At 40.3% G+C, this 20,860-nt stretch overlaps 2 protein-coding genes across 6 annotated transcripts in view; one reads left to right on the top strand and one right to left on the bottom strand.

The window, feature by feature from the left end:
• USH1C (USH1 protein network component harmonin) overlaps positions 1–6,531 on the bottom strand; it is a 49,040-nt gene extending 42,509 nt beyond the window's left edge. For all 5 annotated transcript variants that reach the window (XM_065065261.1, XM_013369876.3, XM_065065262.1 and 2 more), the window contains exons 1-3: positions 6,349–6,531; positions 2,494–2,561; positions 361–504 (exon numbers count right to left, since the gene is read on the bottom strand). In XM_065065261.1, the coding sequence (XP_064921333.1) occupies positions 361–504; positions 2,494–2,561; positions 6,349–6,384 (248 nt within the window). In that variant the 5' untranslated portion in view covers positions 6,385–6,531. The remainder of the gene's footprint in view (positions 1–360; positions 505–2,493; positions 2,562–6,348) is intronic.
• Positions 6,532–9,589: 3,058 nt separating this feature from the next.
• Positions 9,590–20,860, top strand: part of OTOG (otogelin) — a 110,186-nt gene continuing 98,915 nt past the window's right edge. The window contains exons 1-4 of the mRNA XM_021300048.2: positions 9,590–9,706; positions 9,837–9,897; positions 10,036–10,090; positions 13,240–13,330. Of these exons, the coding sequence (XP_021155723.2) occupies positions 9,655–9,706; positions 9,837–9,897; positions 10,036–10,090; positions 13,240–13,330 (259 nt within the window). The 5' untranslated portion in view covers positions 9,590–9,654. The remainder of the gene's footprint in view (positions 9,707–9,836; positions 9,898–10,035; positions 10,091–13,239; positions 13,331–20,860) is intronic.

Raw genomic sequence — 20,860 nt, 5'->3', positions numbered from 1 at the left:
GTCTGCTTCTAGAGGGTTAGAGCTCTAAGAATTTTTTTATTATGAAATGCAGGAAAAGTGAGAAAAGATTGTATTTTACTTCCTTATGCTGCTTTTACTAGATTAAACTACAGGGTGTTTCAAAAGTTGGACCCAATTTCAAGAGGTAAGAGTTTCAAATTGCGTCCATCTTTTTGAAACAACCTGTACTTAACAAATAATTTCAGGTAGCTCAAAACTGTACTGCTAGCAAATACAGCAGAAGTAAAATAATTATGCCCAGTTCTACACAAGTGACCGATATTTTACTTGGAATTCTTCTGAAAACTCAGTATTTTCTGCTTGTATTTAAGTTAGCTGCATTGTTCTGCTTACTCTTACCTTGATCTTTTGGGTGTAAGTTGATCATACTCCACCTGGTGTTTTAAAGGAATAAGCGGGCGGATAGCATCAAATAGAGGCAATCTGCTTGGTTCATTAATCACAAGTTTTAGGTCCCCCACAAGCACTGGGAGATTCATAGATCTACAAAAACAAAGTGAGAAAACAAGCACAGGTAATCAACACACCAACACAAAGCATCATTAATAACTTGCTGTACACGTGGCTTCAGTATTTGCATGTCTCTTTAACCTACTAAAAAAGTTATTCACACAGATATTGGTTTAACCAAAGCAAAATAACCCCTTAGAAAGCAGGGCTTCTGTAAACAAAGAGCACTAACAACTACCTGCTTCAAAACAACTGAAATCTCCTATATACTGGCTTTATCTTTTAAGCTCATGCACATCACTTCTATAGATGACACCTTTAATTTCATTTTCAAAGTCCCCAAAAGATGTATGGAACAGTTTGGCAATAACTTCACATCAGATACACCTGCCTACCAGATTTTTTTTCCTTACTAGTTAGGAATCCTCCTAAGTGAATCCAGGCTACAAACTCCTTCCTTTCCTGAACTTAGGGAACGGACAAATTGTTTTCATCCAGGAAAAAAATAAAATCACAATACTCAGTAGCTGAAGACTTGGTTTAAGTTGTTTGGGATTTTTTCAAATCTAAATTGAAAGGCCATCAATCAATTAACAAAGTCTACAGAAGTTAAACCACTGTGAATATCCGTTTTATGAGAACTATGCAAATTAGTCTCCTTGATGTTGTCAGCACTGAGATAGATATAGGTCTAGAAAATGTACTTCATTTCCCAGCTGTGAGAGTTGAGGAACAATTCCAAAATGTTCTGTGGAGCTATTCCTACACAACAGCCAGTTAAACTTAGTCTACATTTTTTTGCTGCTCTTATAATTCACATTTCTTGGCATACAATATTTCTGAGGCATATGCAATGAAAATACAGATCAGGAACACATATTATGTGGGATTAGAGGCCAAATACTTTTGGAAATGTTATTCACAGTGAAGCACACGTTAAATGTTAACTCCAACAGCAATCGCACATTTTTGCCCTGGAATACTTCATAATATATTCAAAAAAAGTGATACATCATCAACATATGTTCACAGAGATATTGGAAACTTTGCTTCAGTCATTGCAATTTTGGAAATTGAAAAAAAGTTACTATGTGCATTGTTAATTTCGTAACTGCAAGAAGATTTTAAATAATTAAAAGCTACTGAATCAACTTGCTTTCCAAACAACAGGCTTTATGAATGAAGAAGCAATTAGACAGACCTGAGTGAAACGGAATCAGATATGCAGCTGAATACAACCACAACTATAGCTCAGTGCAAACATCAGATGGAAACGTCTACATTTCACTCAGCTGAGATGCCATCAATTGAGATATGAATGGAAGCAACGTCTATTGGAGCCACTTGTCTATGATGAGTGGAAAATACATTCTCATCTTCTTTGGAAAACAATGGATCAGAGGCTGATCTCATTTGCAATTATATAGGTCCTAAGCAACAGTGGTTTAAATCAGTTCAGCAAAAGGACTGGTAATAGGCCTATCACCTTACCATTTTTTTCCTGTTATGTTGTAATAAGCCAGAGTTGTTAAACATGCCAAACAAACTCTCAGACTAAATTATTTCAGCTTTCAGATAAAACAGTTGCAAATATTGTTTTATCTGAAGAGTTAGCAAAAACCTTTGAGAAGCAAACTCAATTAAAACCTCTGTTGCAAATAAACAAACATTATTTGGAAATATTAATTTGACTAATGCTCTCTTCCTGCTTCCTAAGAGCAGTTTTATCACCCAGGTGCTTCCCCCTCTCCCTTCCACCCAATACAAATCCACCAAATTCTTTTACAAAACTGCCAACTCATAAATCCAAAGTAGCACTATGCGTTATTACAGACATGCTCCTTCCTTGTCTGTAGGCTATGCTGTAAAAGTGTAAGACTTTATTACACAGGACAAAAACTATTACTTCAGCTACTTTTCTAGCAGTACATAGAAAGACCACTTAAAATCTTGAATATTCACTCTTTAAATTTAAAAACATTAGTAAAATTATACACAAACATATATGAATCTAGATCTTACTGGTGGTACATCCGCAGCACATCATAAAGGTAGTCCTTCTCTGCTTCATTGTCAATTAGCAGATTAACCTGAAAACCCAAGGACATTATGGTAAATCTCTGACTAAATAGTCACAAATGTTGAACATATCAGTTTTTCACAAATTCTTAAGCCATAGAGGAAATTTTATTTTTTTTTTTAGAGAAAAAAGATAAACACAATTTTGCAACAGAGCATTACCTCACAATGTGAAACTTGTAAGAAGACCTTCTAAAATTAGTCTTACAACAACTGGACAAAGTGGTAAATACCGACATATTCTGTATGCTAGACTTCCCCACAGCAGTAATATTATTACAACATTATCATATTTGCCTTACCTGATAATCACTGTACTGTTGAATAAATGTTTTCAGAAACCTTTTTGGCCATTCATTAATATAGCACATGTTGTCACAGATAAAAGCACCACACCGAGATGATTACAATCTATGTTCTATCACCCAAACCACTGATTTCAGGATCTCACTTATAACATTATGCAAACTGCTGCACTTCTGTTCCTCTTCACTCTGGCTCTTAACTGATAGAACTTGCTAGTTATTCTTTCCTCCCCCACTAATAGTACGTTTACTTAAACCAGTGTCATGTTACTATGCCTGCTCTTGGATAATTACAGTAAAATAAAGGAAAAAACAAAACCAAAAACCATCCAATAATTCTCATATGAGGAGTTCAATTTATACTCAGTGACAGTGAGACCCTTACTCATCTTAGTTGCAGTGAGAGGTCACATCACATTAGTTTTACATTTGGACAAGCTTAATGTTTAGGAAAACAATTTACATCTGACCTAAAGGCTAATATTACTGTCACATGAAGTCTGAGGACCAATTTGCATACTTAAAGAGAGGCCCTTTCTTTCTAGGTTTGCAACAGTTTGCACTGTATTCTAAACTAAATACATTTTTCATACTCCCCTTTGGCTCTCTAAAACCATTAAGACTTCACATAAAAGTGGTTTTCTATTACTTTTCTCCTCTGAAAAAGTACACTTTGAAAATACCTAAAGGCCAAAAAGCTACATGCAGAACAAGATTGCTTGACAGCAATACTAGTGAGAAAACCAGTTTATTCACAGTGAATTTCAAAACACAGAAGAAAAAGTCTGCCTTAAAAGGAAACAAAATGGTTACAATCAAAACTGACTGTTTCACCCATATTGTAGGCAGACTCAAAGCAAAGGTGGTAACTCATAAAAATAAATCCAACATCCGTGTTCCCCTTCCCCATCAAGAAATATACAACACAAAAATCAGCTTCAGTTCTGGTGCACAGAACTCAATTTCTAGTACTAGCTAAGGTACTGTATGAGCTGTCTCATGAAGAACATTAAGTGTTTAAGCACATCAAACCTAGCAAAGAGCAAAACTATGATCACCTCTGCTCCTGACTGGGAAAGCAGCCAGTAACAACATGACAGGTTTCTCCAATGTGCCAGCTGGTGGACACAGCCCCACTCCCACTCAAGAACTAGTGGTCTACTGTAAATTCTGCCATTTCTTCACATAAAATATGCAGCCTTCCTGTCTGAATCCTGCACTTCTCACCCTTTGCCAGCAACATACTCTGACACAAACAAACACCCGAGTGACTTCTTACAGATTCAGAATGCTGCAGCTGGGTTAATCTTCCTGGGCCATCTCTCTAATTAGGTTATTCTTCTCCTGCTGCCTTCTATTCCACCAATTATCACTTCATTGTAGCCACTTACATCTCTCTCCATTTTCCTAATTCATTAACCCCTTGGGACAAAGTCTTACTCTGCTCATAAACAGTTTCTAAGAGCTGACTCTAATTTAATAAATCCTAAAAGATCATGCCCTGGCTTGTTAAGAAAAAAAAACAAAACAGTGGTGACATGGTGTAACTGGGATCAGAGAAGTATGTCTGTTTCTTGAGAAAATAACTATGGAGGTATGGGACAGATTACTTCACAGCTTTTAAACTAAGCATATTTAAAAAACCTGGATGCAGTCCTAGGCAATATGTTCTAGGTGGCCCTGCCTGAGCAGGGTGTTGGAGCAGATTACTTGCAGAGGTCATTTCCAACCTCAGCCTTTCTGTGACTATCTAAGGTTATTTTTGTAGTAGTTGTATAATTTACAATCTCATAACACACACACACACAAAAGAGTTGCTTATGCTCTGTTTCTCCCTAAATAAATTGCACTGTTTTTCATATAAATTAATAAGGAATCATCACAAAAACTGCACCTGCATACAAAAAGAAAAATAAAATCTGGCAACAAGTCTACATAAGTTTATTCAGTAGAATTTGTGAGGAAAAAGAGTTCAGATTACAGTAAAGCAGTACTGTAGCACTAGCCCAATCTGTCAGCTTTGAGAGAGTAATATAGAGCTCTATTTAAGCTACACAGCCTTTGAAAAATTGTTGAGGGAAATGGAAAAACTAGAATATATTATAAACTTTAATTGCTGCTTGGTTAATATGGAGAACTGATTAAAATTAATAAAAAGAAATATGAAAGTCACAAATGGACAAAACTCAGATCCTGTGGCTGAGTATTTTCACTGATTTTACACACAAAAAAGTAAGTATCCATGACACCAAAATTGCCACAGAGGCAACTAAAAGCAGGATGATACAAAATAATTTATTTAAAATATTTGTTCCAGTATCCTCTAACTCAGATAAAGTTTTCACGCAGATCTGCATCCTACTTATTTGCGCCACCAAATGCTGACAATAAGTCTTACATTATCGGGGTGTGACTAGAATGTTTTATGAATTATAGCAGCAATGAAAGGGAAAAGGTTTAAAGTTCAAGATGGTAACTATGTGCCTAGGAAGCAGTCTTTATAGATATGTTGCACAACCCACTGTTGAGTTACACAGTAATAGGTCGCAAGGCAGAAATAACCTACTAAATGATTATAGTCATCAGTATGGAGTATCCAGGTCTTTAACGTTTTTGAAATTGTCATACAGGTGGATTTTTTTGCAACCTCTCCTCTTGATTCTAACAAATCTTTAGTTAATGAGCTTATTACCAGACGATACTTCTATAAAACACATTACTTCTCAAAAAATTCATTCCCTACCTGACAAAAAAACTAAACCAAACCAAACCAACCACAACCTCCCCAACAAAACAAACATGAAACAGTACTGAAAGCTTTAGTGTGACAGAATCCTAAATGGATATTCAAAAACACCTCTTAAACGTGTGAATCATTTTTCTCTTCCTTTCCTTAAACTGGGCTTTTTGAGCTTACTTTGCTCATGCAGTTTTGCACTCTGCTAAGCACTTATTTAACTGGGCAAACGACAAAACGACATGCCAGGCAGGCCGAGTCGCTCCATGCATCAAGTGCATTTGCACATGACTGCACACACACAATTGCACTGGTGAATGTTAAGGTGGCTCTGAAGTCCCCCGAGCACCGGCTGCCACCGCAGGTCTGCAAATGTGACCCGCCTAGGCCTGGACTACAGCACCTGCACTTTGCCTTCCTTGAACTGTGTGCAACATTTTTTACATTATATAAAATAAAATTGTATCAAGGCCTGAAAAAACTCACGCACCCGGGAATGTTATTTCTTTTCTCTCGCTCTTTAAGGGTCTTAAGTTTTAAAAGCAGCCGCTCACAGCAGGCTGACACTCGCGTTTCTGCACCATTGGCACAGCAGCGCCAAGTCCCCCGAGCTTCTCCCTTCCCTGTCGCTCACTCTGGCACAGCGCCCCAGGCCCTGCCGGCGCCAAGAGCCCGAGGCCGCGGGGAGCAGCTCTGCCCGCAGACTGTGTCCGCTCGGTAAAGCCACCCCTGGTGTCCGTGGACCCGCTCTCTTACCTTGTGCCGAAACTCACGGGCCACCCTGCGCTCCATGGTACGCGGGGTGCGGGCGCTGCGCGGGTGCTGCGCGGGTGCGGCTGCGCCGGGGAGGCCGCGCCCCGGGTTGGTGGGAGGCGCGCCCGCCGCCGCCTACAGCAGCATCCCCGGCCCGTGCCGCTGCTCCCGCACCTGCGGTACGAGCCGCCAGGCAGCGATAACCTCCCTGCAACCCCAGGCTTCGGCTGTCCAAGCGCAAAGCAAAAGAGAAAAAGTGAAAGAAAAGCGTCCCCCGCCCCAGTGCCAGGCTTATTTTTACAACTGGTGATTCTCATACGGTACAGAGCTCACATCTAAATTTGTTTTTTTGTATTTGTAGGTATGTATGTCACTAGCCAACTAATTAACAAAAGCATGAAGATGTGAAATCTAAAGCATCCTAACACCTGGAGGGGGGGGAGGTGGTTCAACAAATTAAAGTAAATATTTTTTTTAAAAAAATTAATTTTAGGTGAGCAGGATGAATCTGATGTATCACTTATCTAAGTTCGATTTCCACCAGCCTTTCCCACTAACAGAATATTGTTTCTTACAAAGGTAGCCTCTGACATGCCTCCTGTAACTGCATAAGAATCGAGCTCAGAGCACCTGAAAAGGAGGAGCCTGTTTCAGACTAATCTCTTTCAGGTTATTTTGTCTTGGGCTGGTTGTTCTCCCACTTTCCCTCCGGCAGTACACAATAATAAAGACTTCTGCAAATCAAGGCTGGAAGCAAGTGGAGGAGATCTGCTCACCTATGCCCCTCAGTCTCCCACCAGAAACAGCTTTACCCACATAACTCTAGAGAGAGTGGAGTTCATGTAAGCACAGGTACCTTGCCTGTTCCTCCTTCCAACAGTGCGGAAACTTGTACAAATACATATAAAGGCATCATTAAAAAATTCCATACTGTCAAATACAAACTGGAATCTGTTTTATTATTTCTGTGCGATAAACTTTGTAAGCTACACCAGCACTTCAGAAATTGCTCTTGCCCCCTTTCAGAAGATGGCTTTCCTGTGTCAGAACATTTCAATGGTATGTACAGTACCCATTTCTCATATCAGGTGTCAGGAATATGAGAAGAATGCATTTTAAACCTGCGTACAAACAAATACAAAACCCGTTTTCAGAAAACAATCTTCTCTTAAAAGTGTAACTACTAGTACACAAATTATTTGTCTTCTACCTAAGTTCCAGTACCATACAATTTTGAAAAGCTATTCTATCCAAGCATTAGACACTTGGCTGTGGAAATCCTTTCCCACATACACAAAACAAAGTAGTCTTCTATTTGAAAAGGAAGGAGATACATGAAATTTAAAGGACACATAAAAGATCATGTATGTTTCCTTTAAATTTCGTATAGACTGTAACAGTCATTGATATCTATCAAGTGCTTCTAGAAGACTTTACAGGAGTACATCTTTCACAAGCTGAAAGTTATGTACATTTGAAAAAAAAGTAACTTCTTTAATCATCCAGAAAATGTTTCCAGGAGTCTGAAACTCCTCCATGTAGTAAAATATTGTAGAATTAACTTCATTTGGTGGTGTGAAAACCACTTAGGATCATCAGGTAAAAGACACACCACAGACAGGATAATTAACTTATTCGGCTGTTAGTCAGCTCTCTTACATGAATTCCTGTGCTCTATTGTGCATAAATACAAAGAAAACAAACTCACAAAGCTACGCTATGCTCCCAAACTGGAAATTTGATAATCAGTACATTTACAAGATAGGTCTGAAGTTACCATTACTTCACATACGCCATATGAAAAGATGATATCATTATGACTGTTTATTAGTTTTGGAAAACGAAAGCTTTCATAGCAAGAAATCAAATTGCATCTAAATTAGCTTTAAACTAGTTTCAGGTATTGTTTGCTACCGCTGGCATCAAGGGAAAATGAATAAAGTGAGCGGACATTTAGTAGGCAAAGAAATACATTAAAATGTATGTTGTGTAAACTGATTCCTGTTGCTTTTGATCTACTTTCTCTACTTCCATTAATGTAATTGGGACCAGAGAGAACTCCCCAAAGCCAAGTGCATGATGCATTCAGAGTAGACAGACTCTGCTACAGGCTGAGGCTAGCACACCATTCTAAAAATCTTTTTGGGGTTACAGGGAAAAGGCTGTACCTAAGTTAAAGAATATTTTTTCTCTTTCACTTTCTTTTCTCTCATACACATTCTCCATCCAACATTTACAGGAGAGAACAGAATTCTCAGTAAAAACATCACTAGTTTTCCATCATTTCATTAGAAATAAAACACTTGTTGCAGTAAGAAACACAATCCACAGGGACAAATTACAAAGGCAGAAAAGAGATCTTTTTAATGACTTACTGTTAACAGACTTCCCAAAGCAGTCAGAAAAGGCCCCTTTTCATCTGAGACAGTTTCTCACCTAGTATGGGCAGCTTCTAAAGCTTTTGTTATAAGATACGCAAACCTGAAGAATGATGGGGAGAGAGACAGCAGCAGATGGGAAAGGGAAAAGAAGAGAAAAAAGGTCATAGTGATAGGAACAGGGAAGAAAAATAATGGAAGATAAAACAGACAGCAGATTGAACCACAAGAAAAAAATATTTAAAAATAATAAGCCTGGGAAGAGGTCTACAGAGAGCTCCAAATTCAAGAGTGTGAATTTATAGTGAAAAAAAAAAATCTATCAGAGCTATGCATATAATCTATACACATTAGCCACATGCTGCATTCAGTTCATGTCTTACTCATGTCTTTCATTACTGAAGCTCTGACATCTGTTTCGGTGGGTTAGGGCCGGTGCCCCGTGTCAAGCACGGACAGGACCGCTGCCGGCGAGCACAGCGGGCCGCTCCGCAAGCTGCGTGTTTCGGCCGTGCCATGTTCCCGGGAGCAAAGGGGAAGCCCCGCGTGTGTTGGCGCTAGAGGTGCAGCCTCACTCCGCACTCCACCGCGGAGCTTTCAGCTGCAAAACCGTGACACTCATCATTTCCTAAACCCCAGAAGAGCGGAAAAGTGGAAATAAACGCGAGGAGCCGACAAGACCAGCACAAAAGCTCCAAGAAAAGTGTTAGTGGGGCTAGAGCAGCACGGCTACCCCGAGGCCGGCAGCTCCATCACAGGGCGAGGGGTGGTGTCCGGCGTGGGTGTTCAGGGAAGGGCCGGGGGCGGAGGGCGAGCGGGCGACTGATAAGCCCGCAGGCCGCCCCGCCCGGGAGGGCGGGATGAGCTCCAGGGCGCAGGTAGTGGCCGGTCCTGGGAGCCGCAGCTCCGCGGGCAGTCGCTGACGGCCCGCATGGAGACCCAGCTGCTCCTCGGGGCGCTGCTGTGCGCCTGGCTGCTGCCGGGTGAGCCTCCCGCCGGGCAGGGTGCGGGACAGAATGGAATGGAATGGAATAGAATGGAATGGAATGGAATGGAGGACAGGGAGGATATGGCAGTCCCGGCCATCACTAACCTGTCGCCTTTGCCTTCCAGCCCTTTCTCCGTGGGGTGCCCAGGCGCAGCCCCTCATTGGTGGGGATTTACCATTCCCCAGGTAAGAGCCAGCAGGGGCCTAGCCGGTCTCCTTCCTCTCTGCCGCGGTGGGTGGCTGGGCGGGCGGCAGCCCTGAGGCAGGTCGGACAGGGTGGGCTTCCCGGGCCGAGCAAACCCTGTTTTGTTCTCCTGCCCTCAGACGAGGCAGCGGCGCGGGACCTCAGAGAGGGGGTGGCCTTGCCGCGGCGACACAGGTAGGGGACGCGGGCCGGGCGCTGGGGAGGGGGTGCTTATGTCTCTTCGAGGAGATGAAGTTGCCAGGACGAGCTTTTCTCTGTGGGGGCCCCTGTGAGGAGGGCTGCCCCTTCCCACGGTCAGTGTCCTCAAACGGTGCTGCTGTTCCTCATGACCCAAGATGGCACCTGACTTTCGCGCACTGTGCTGGCGTGTGAGGAGACTCGTCTGAGGGGTGTCTGGTGGTGCTGGTCTGAGGGATGGGAGTTCTGGTTGTCATGGGTCTAATGTATTTCTCATATCTTACCTGATCGTATCTGTACTGGTACCATCAGTGTTTCTGATGGCTGTTATATCCAATGTGGTTCTTCAGCACTTGTCTTTCAAACAGTGTTGAATGTGTGTTTTATCCCAGCCATAATGAGTGTCAGTCATGAACCGAAGGATACTTGAGGTTTAAAGCATTTAGGTAGCAAGTGAAGGCAGCAGCTAGAGCTTCAGCTTGTTCAGAAATAGTTATATGTTGTATGAAGCATCCTTTTTTAAGGAAAGCAAAGGTCTAGTCTGGTTCATCCAGCAGTAATTGCTTTGGGAGCCAACTTTTGGCAACCAACTATATCAGTCATGGCATTTTGCTGAAATGTAATTATGGTGTGTGGTTCCTTCTCCCTTGTTTGAGGGTGGGATGTGGGAAGAAGAGAGTTTGGTTTGGAGCCCTTGTTTGTGGCTCCACAGAGGAGTTGCCTTTCTTTCTGCTTTCTTCCCACTCTTTCTGGGAAGAGCTCAGCAGAGAGAAAAATGTGCCTCATAACTGCAAACAGGTAACAAAATCAACCACGGATAAGAGCAAATGCTTGCGGATTGAGGTCTGCCCCCTCCCAGGAATTCAAGATACAGTATTGGGTGCTTTTGTTTCCTTCTGTGCTAACCTACTGAGCAGAAAACTTAAGTAAGAAATATGCTTAGGAGAAAGGAAAAACAAGTCAATAGTGTTTTTAAAAGGTAAGAACCTGAACAGCAGTTATACTAGCTATTTGAACTGTTTAAAACTAACAATAGTGCATTTTTACATATTAATGCTTTTAATAAGCTTCCTCTAGAGAAAGGGATAAAGCAATGCTAAACAACGGTAATTTAGCCCTCTGCAGGATTTTCTGTTCATGAAGACTTAGTTACTGACGTAGATTCCAAGGTCAGTTCTCAGTCATGTATAAGTAGGTATCTAGAATGCAGAAAACACCTATTGTAAAAATACTTTACAGAATCATACACAGGATTAAGATATGTGAATGATAAAATGGTAGGGCATGAAAATTAAATGCAACAAATCTAAGCAAGTCCCTAGGTAAAATTATGTGGACGTAGTTGGTGGTGTTTATGATGTCTTTTTGGAAATATTTTGCTCGGTAATTTGTATCACTGTAGACATCATACATTGTAGCTAATGATGTTTATCAACAGTTACTGTGTTTGTCACTTGATTTTCCTTAATTAAAACTATATGATTAACATGTCACTGAAATATGAACTTTTTAGAGGATATAGCTGCTGCTCTTCATGAGTTGAAGTGAAGAAATAATATGAAATGGCTATAACATTTGTATTACTTTATTAAGTAAACTAGGTAAATGTAATTAGTTGCTTTGCTGATGTTGTAGTTTAGCCCTAGCCTCCCCACCCATGCCAAAAGCTGGCAGCTAAGCCATGTGTGGCTTTCTAACCTCTGCCCTGCCCCTGGGTGGGATGGGGAGGAGAATCAGAAAATAAAGGCAAAACTTGTGGATTTGGATAAGAACAGCTGAACAGAACAGTGAAGAAAAAGCAACCCACAAACAAAAAATGAACAAACAGAACCTGCAAAGCAGTGGACACACAGTGCAACCACCACATGGCAGTCCCAGTGCCCTGCTCATAAGCAGTGGTGGCTCTTGTCAGAAATGACTTGAACATAAGACCTATGGGGAGAGGCTGAGGGATCTGGGGTTGTTTAGTCTAGAGAAGAGGAGGCTTAGAGGTGACCTCATCACTCTCTATAACTACTTGAAGGGAAGTTATAGCCAGGTGGGGATTGGTCTCTTCTCCCAGGCAGTTAGCAATAGGACAAGGGGGCATGGGTTTAAACTCTACCAGGGGAAATTTAGGCTGGATATTAGAAAGAAATTCTTTACAGAGAGAGTGGTCAGGCATTGGAATGGCCTGCCCAGGGAGGTGGTGGACTCGCCGTCCCTAGAGGTTTTTAAACTGAGATTGAACATGGCACTTAGTGCCATGATCTAGTAAACGGACTAGAGTTGGACCAAGGGTTGGACTCGATGATCTCTGAGGTCTTTTCCAACCCAGTCGATTCTGTGATTCTGTGAAATGCGAAAAGCACCAAGCCCAGAGGGAGACTGGCACCCTCCACTGCCCCCTTTGCAACTGAGCATTACCTTATCTCATATGGAATACCCCCTTTGACTAGATGTGACAGAGTAGAAATTAACCCTATCTCGGCCAACCCAGCACAGTTAATAGGGAAAAACTTATTATCATAAGTAATTGGCTTCTGAGGATTGTAAAGTTCACACTAAATTGAGAAAAGTGTTACTCAGCCTAGATGTAAGCAGGCCTAGAACAAAGATGAGTGGTTACAGAGAAGGTGAGCAGTGTGGTTTTAATAAAAGCATACTAATTAGGAGGCATACTACACCTGTTGTGAGTATGGCAATATAACCACATCATGACAAAATATTGATGGATAGTTGTAACTTGGCTACGCAGGTCTGCTCTTCCATTTTCTCAAGCAGATTTTAGAATTTGTGACGTAGCAGAATGTTTATACTGAGAATTATGTTAAAATCCACCTGATGGTGTAGAGGCTGTGATTGAAAATAAAAGGAGTATGCAGAAGTGCACAGAGGACTGTTTGGAGATGCAGTTTTAGGCATTATGGCTTAACTGGCTTAAAATCTGCCTGCTGTTTTCAGGCATAATGTACTTTGATGCTTCTTTACTGGAGTCCTGAGTAGAGTGACTACATTTTACTTTGCAAGGATTTTTTTTAATAACTTTTTAGTAAGCCAATATGCAGCAATGAGCTTACTAAAAATGGTAGATTTGCTGATAGACTGTGAAGAGATTCTTAAGGTGTTGTGGTTATAGCTGCTGATTTCTTTGTTCTTTCTGAAAGGAGTCTGGAGTGGCAGTTTCTAATGCTTCATCTACTACGATATCCTTGTCTCAGAAGAGGAGACTTGACAGTATGAAATGTGGATCATCGAGTAAGTTATTAATGTTTCTATATGGAATAACTTCAATTGTCTGTTATATTCTGCGTAATTTAATTATTTTTATGAAGAAAAAAGCTGGTATAGCTCATACAAGCCTTCAGGGTAAGGAAGCTCTACCTTGATTGCTCTCGAAGGACTACAGGAGTGTGACAATTTATCATGGGGTTTAACCTAGCTTTAACTTGACACCTGGTTCTGGTTTGATCATTTGAAAGACTGTCTATAACTGTAGTTTTTCTAACAAAGACCTTTCAGCAAGGCAATCTGCTCCTGCAGTGATATGCACTAAAGATGTGGATTGCTGCGTAGATGTCATTAAATTACCTGTCCTGTATCTCTTCCATGCTTGGAGGTTTTTTGTTTGTTACTTTTTTTATTTTTGTGTGTGTTTTTATTTTTGTGTGTGTTTTTATTTTTGTGTGTGTTTTTATTTTTGTGTGTGTTTTTATTTTTGTGTGTGTTTTTATTTTTGTGTGTGTTTTTATTTTTGTGTGTGTTTTTATTTTTGTGTATGTTTTTATTTTTTGGGGGGGGGTTTTGTGTGTGGGTTTTTTTTTTGTGGGTTTTTTTTTTTGTTTTTTTGTTTTTGTTTTTTTTTTTTTTTTTTTTTTTTTTTTTGCTGAGGTAGTCTGTGGTTGCTTTTTGTGTGCGTAATCTGTGGTTTCGCAGGATTAGGTACTTGCAGCCACCAGTTTGGGCATTTGCTTGAGGATTTTACATCTTGGCATTTTTGGTTAATCTTATTTTCAGCAATGGACAGGCTTAAATGTCTTTGCTCAAGGCTAAAGGTCCTTGTTTGTAGAGCCTGTGTCATGCTCATATTGTACAAAAGAGAAACATGAGGCAAAGTAATTCCAGTAAATTTAGTTAGTGATGCAAAACCTCTAGTTTCTCTTCAGTCAGCCTGATTGATTACACGGGACCTACCAAACAGTGAATAGTCTGGGTTTGCATACCCTGGCTTTATAGCAAAAAATGTCAGACTGGTGTGTGGTCTGGACTCTTTATCTATTGTGATGAGGGTTACGTCATCTCCAAAAGCATTTGATTTCTTTAATACATACTGTTTTCAACAGCTTTTGAGAAGTGTGTAGCTTAATGTAGAGGAATACAAGGGTTTAGAGAAGCATAGCATTACTCAAATAAAAACTAGCACCTGTGATCCTCTCCAATATATATTTTATATATATATTATATATATATATATATGTATCTATTGTATGGTAAAATTGGTCTACAAATATAGCGGTCTATACCAGTAAAACTCTCTCTGCTTTTGAGGGTTTTACCAGCATATTGACCAAGAAGTAGTTATTTTCTTAGCTTTTTTTTTTTTCCTTTAAACCCTAAAAAAAGCAGCTTCCGAAAAGAAGATATGTAAATCGTGCTGAGCAGTTTGTTGCCATAATAATTGTTTGTTTCTCTGGGTTTATTTTTTTGCAAGTCAAAATTCCTTTAATGGTACTAGTGGATTTCATGTTCTGCTTCAGAGCAACCAGCTAGAAAAAAGATGTAAGGTTCATTGTGCTGTTTTAACAGAACTTTTGAAAATGGTTTGTGTGCAATTTATTGCTTCTTAAATAGGCCTATTATATAAGAAAGGGAAGAACAAATCTAGAAGGAGGGAGAATGAAACGGGTAGCGAGTATCTCATGCTAACTCACCGCATGTCTAAGCTTTCAGAGGATGTAGTTACGATGACAAGAATTAGGTTTCATTACCCTCTGCAGGTGTAATAGAAAGAAACCATTAAGTTTATCCCAGGTCGTATTTCTATGGGACAAAAATACTTGATAAGGATTTTCCATTTCTAAGATACTTGTTTTGGCAATATGATGATGTTGGAGACATCAACAAGCTTCAAGAATTATTGGTGATTGCCCACGTTGGAAAGCAGTTAAAATCAGGATTACTAAACTCTTTAAACAGTGGAATAACTAGAAGTGAAGCTCTCCTTTTTAAATCCCAATAAACTCTGTGGGAAATGGAATCAATTGTTGCCTGTGTGCAAAAGGCGAACTAAAAACCAAACAAAAGAACAACCTGATCTGCTTTGTGCAAGACGTTTGGTAACATGCTCCAGATGCTTAGCACAATAGTTTCATTTTGGTCCTTCCTGTTTGAAGAGAGATGCAAGCTTTTGTAACTCTGCCCATGGACTGGAATTTGTACCAATCTAGGGGTATATGAAATAGCAAAGCTTTTGTGTGGTGTGGTTGATTGGTTGTTTAGGTGTTTTTTTAAAACCAGCAAGGTTAGGTTATCAGATTATTTCTCCAGTTTAATGTTGATTCTATGAAAATTATTCTATGACGTACTTAGAAAACTGTGATTATAACATACTTATATTTCATCCTATTACAGTCAATTCTCATTGCAATAACATCTTTTTCTCGCTTCCTGCAACTCTGGGTGTATAGATAAACCAACATGTTTTACATGGAATTTTTGTGCGATGGGTACTTGATTAATTGTGCAATAGATTTTTTTTTTTACCTTTGTGCTGTATTAGACAACTGAAAGCAGTTTAGAGAACTGTACATTTTCTTATTATGTCAAGGGAACAAAAAAATTATTATAGTAAAAGTAAATGCTAAGGGACAAATTTTTGTGTTAGTTTCTTATACCCAGGGAATATGGGATTTGAGTTCGGAAATGTTTACCAGAATAATTGACAGCAGTTAAGACATAGTTTTCATAGTTGTTAAACTTGTAATTCCTTCCACATGCCAAACAAAAACCCAGGCAAAAATCTCCAGAGCCAGCATGCATTCAGAACCTGGGACAGGCAAAACAAGTTATTTCTGGAAGTAAGTTTCAAACTACTGCTCAAAATTCCTGACAGGTTAAACACTTCAAATCATCATGTGTTGAAATGCTGTAGCGGACACAAGTCTTTGATGTTTAAAGTCACTGTTACTGTAGAAGATCCTTGTCCTTTACAGTATGTGTGCTGATTTCAAAAGATGCAGCAGAGCAGAAAATCTACAGTTAGCTGGAAGGCTCTTAGTATTGAAGGATTAAAATTACATCCTACATGTTCACCTCAGAATCTCAAAAAGGAAAGTTTTGCATCCTGGTGTAATGAGCCCTTTGCCCTCATTTCAAGGCTGTATTGCATCCTGTTGAAGCCTGTATGCCACAGAAAATTTATGCCATTACAAGCAGATGTTTTCAAAGACTATGCAGTTAAGGATGAAAGATAATGCAAGAAATATTTGTTGTATTAGTTCTCATGTAGTCAAAAGGGTGCCTGAAAGCTTTCTAGAGCAAGTGTGCAATGGAAATGTGCAGAGTTACAAAACATAAAATTTCAAGAACATTGACAGCAAAAGTTTAAATATTTAATTTTAAGCATACCTTCTATTCTTCTATGCATAGCTATAGATCTCCTTGGTGTTTCTTGCAAATTCATATCCCAAAATGCCTTTTTTTTTTTAATCACTTTTCCATTTCAGCATAAGATTTGCTGATTTGTAAATAATTTACCTTTTTTGTAGTTTGATAGCCTTAAGGCAGACTTCTCTTCTACACTTGCATAAAGCTTTTAAAATGTGTCATTTTGTAAAGAATCCTGGAAGCTATAAAGTCTCTGTATGTTTCTGCAAATGACTCTAGAGCTCTGAAACTGTTCAGACCGAAGCTGGTAAATAGGCAGAATCATAAGAACTAAGGGAAAAGGCTGGATCTTGTACCTACCTAGCTTAATTAAAACTTTGTCATTTTCAGATCTCTAAATTAGTCTTTCATTCTTCAACTTTTCTGTCCAAGCGAATCTAATAATGAGATTCTGAAAGAATACCTATCCTCAGTGACTTACGTAAACAATTTTTTTCATACTACGTCTTACAGAATCCCAACACTAGTAAGTGCTTAATGTTTTACAGAAAAATAACCACAGGAAGGTTCACATCATTCATGAATCTTTGAGGATTAGTAGTGTATTGAAGATAATGGTGTATTACAACAGGGTCAAAATTCAGTTGAAGCATCTGGATTCACATGATGGCTAAAACAAAAATGAGGCTGTTGATGTGCATGGTAATTTGAGTAGCCAGACATGTTCTTTAATGTGTTGGATTGCTTTTGTTTTACTGAAAAAGTTTAGTTTAGATGTCTCTCTGACTTATTATCTTAACTTTCATATGGGATACAGATACATACTTTGTTTGCAGTTACCTCTTTGTGTTTCAAGAGGGCAGCTGTTCTCTAATGGCTGTATCTCATTTCATGCTGAAGGGCTTCATATTATATAAATTACTTTCAGCTATACTTTTTTTCATACCTAATAAATATGTTAGAAGATCAGAAGAACAAATAATGGGTGACCTAATCAGGACATACAGTTGATTTGCAACTGAAATAAGTTCAAGAGATCTTAAGTACTCATTAGAGCAGTACTAATGTAAATGGGCACAATATCATAGAGACAAACCTTCAAGATATATGGCATCTATAATAATATTGCAAAATAAATCCTTATTTTGATGAAGATGCAAGATGACTTTGAATAGTAATTATATGAAATCGGCAGAACTTGTGCTTGGAGCCCGGATGAATAACATTTGAAAGGCCAACCACAGTTGGGTGGCACTGTACTGTATTTCGAAATGGATGTTGGAGTTTTCTCTTGCCAGATATACGTGATACTGTTAAATCATCTCTTCAGAGAGAACAGCAGTAGCATCTCTGTGAAGTCTGGACACTGATTTCTGGAAACACTTGAAATTAAATGCAAACAAGCTGGTTTATATTTTCACTTTTTCAAAGGCTGTGATAGATAATGGGCATGAGGTTGGTTCTGCTATGGCTTATAGAGTGCCAGCTCTGGCCTGAAGGCTCGTGCTGCCTGGCGCTGAAGACTTAACAAGGGGAATGGACTAAATGGAGATCCAGGGGCCCAAGGGACTAGAATAACACCATCCACATATTGCATGGGGTTGCAGCCTTTTCAGTAATAACCAGATGATTAGAGCACTTAAGTAGTGGGAGAAGCAGGGAAGAATTCAGACCTGCACCATAAGATGCTCCGAAGTCTTCTCCCTGTTCAATAAAGAAGGAATTTGAGACAAGTCGCTTCATGGCAACGATGGTCATATTGTCAGAGTGACTTGCAGGTGGTAATGGTGTCACTGGTTAGAAATCATGTTACTACTTGAGTTGAATCATGTTACTTAGGCCTCCCACTTTCTGCTAGAAGAATCTTGCCAGTTTTCAATTGCAGATTCCAACCCAATGCACTCAACTGGCTTAAGGTCAAAGGAAAAAGAAGAGCAAAAGGCTTTTTAATAGAGTTCACTTTTAGGTAAAGGAAGCATACCATATTCTTCCATAATCTTTCCTAATTTTAACCTTTGCTTAGTCTTGATGTTTGTTCCCTTTCTGCAGGTTTTACAGTGTTTCTCATGTCCCTAGGAGAGATCTAAACTTGTGGTATGATCATATGGGTTAGCCTATTTAGGCAGCTTATATTCCTTTAATGACAAATATCGGAGTGAACCTTTTTCTATAGGATGTTTATTCTGGATACATGAGGAAGTATTTATGTGCTAATTGAGCAGAACTGAATGATTAAAGGAGGCCACATGGTTTACAGTAGTAAGATCATTAAATGTGATCTGGATCAACACTATTCCTCTCATTACCTCGTTAAGGATAACTAATCCTACCAACTAAGCACACAGAGCTCGTCTATGCACTGTAAAGAAAGATACTATAGTGATTTAAGCGAATAAAAGAACTATGTTTATCATGTTGTACTGGGTTTGTGTGGCAAAGTTTTGGTAGCGGGCGAGTTTCAGGGGTCTCTTCTATGAGAAGCTGATAGAAGGTTCCCCCATGTCCCATAGAGCCAATGCCAGGTGGCTCCAAGATGGAGCCACTGCTGGGCAAAGCTGAGTCCATCAGCACCAGTGGTGGTGTATCTGAGATAACATATTTATGAAGAGAAAAAAGTTGCGCAACAGCAACTGCAGCCTGAGAGAGAAGCGAAAATATGTGAGAGAAGCAACTCTGCAGACACCAAGGTCGGGCAAGGAGGCACTCCAGGCACTGGAGCAGAGATTCCTATGAAGGCCATGTCAAGGCCGGCTGTCCCCCTGCAGCCCATGGAGGTCCACGGTGGAGCAGAGATCCACCCGTGGCCCATGCAACCTCATGCCATAAGAGGTGGTTGCCTCCTGAAGGAGGCTGTGACCCCATGGAGAGCCCACGCTGGAGCAGGCTTCTGGTGGGACCTGTGGAGAGAGGAGTCCACACTGGAGCAGGCTTGCTGTTAAGACTTGTGACCCCATGGATGAACCACACTGGAGCAGTCAGTTGCTCAAGGATGCACCCCTTGGAAAGGACACACACTGGAGCAGTTTGTGGGGGATTCTCTCCCGTGGGAGGGACCCTACACTGGAGCAGGGGAAGAGGGTGAGGAGTCCTGCCCCTGAGGAGTAAGGAGTTGCAGAGACAATGTGTGAGGAACTGATTGCAGTCCTCATTCCCTGTACTGCTGCGCTGCTGAGGGGGAGAAGGTAGAGAAAAGTAGGACTGATATTGAGCCCAGAAAGGAGAGGTGGGGGGAAGTTGTTTTAAGGTTTTAGTTGTATTTTTTTTCTTGTTACCCTACTCTGATTTGATTTGCAATACATTAATTTCCCCAAGTTGAGTCTGTTTTGCCTGTGATGGTAACAGGTGAGTGGTTTTCCCCTGTCATTATGTTGACCCATGAGCCTTCCATTTATATTCTCTCTCCCCTGTCCAGCTGAGGAGGGGGAGTGAGAAAGTGGGAGGGCGACTTCGTGTGCATCTAGGATCCAGCTGGGGTCAACCCACCAGACATGTTTTCTTAGAATCATACATGTCCAGACAGAAGAGAACTTCATAATGAGGAAAATGCTTGAGTCATTTGACTTCAATTCAGATTTGACTAACCCTCTTTCTAAAAGGGAGCAAGGGAGATTCCTTCCCAGTGACAGCAAGATCAGCTGACTGTGTGCACAATCTGAATAAATGTGGCTTGAAGCAGGTTACCTGAGCTGTGCTTGAAGGGGGATCATTCAACCAGAAACATCAAAAGGGGGCGAACTTCTTTTATAACAAAGAATGAACATGACTTGCAGTCTAATTGCAGATTATTGTAACTGGACAGGCAATGGGGCATAATCTTAGGGAAGCAAAGAACAGAGACCTGAGCTCTGATTACATGGGTTTTGCACCACTCAAGATGAAAGAGATCGATGTCTGCCTCTCTTGACAGGAGGAATAAGGCTTTTGCATTAGTGACAAGATTGCTCACTGTGAGTATGTAAATGAGGAGCCTCAGAGTAAATAAGGGCCTTTCTACATGGTGCTTGCCTAGTTTTAAATTGAACTCATGCTGGCCAGGCAGGGAAAAGGACATAGATATTTGGAGCAGCTAGGGAAAGGAGTGTCTCTTTTATTTTGTCTACCTGCCTTGGTTTTCTTCAGCATGGCCTCCCATTTTTTTTTCCTTTTTTTTCTTTTCCTAGGGGGGGACGTGGTGTGTGTTGA

The sequence above is a fragment of the Columba livia genome, chromosome 5 (genome assembly GCF_036013475.1).
Source record: "Columba livia isolate bColLiv1 breed racing homer chromosome 5, bColLiv1.pat.W.v2, whole genome shotgun sequence".
NCBI classification, from domain to species: domain Eukaryota; kingdom Metazoa; phylum Chordata; class Aves; order Columbiformes; family Columbidae; genus Columba; species Columba livia.
This window is presented reverse-complemented; position numbering and strand designations above follow the sequence as displayed.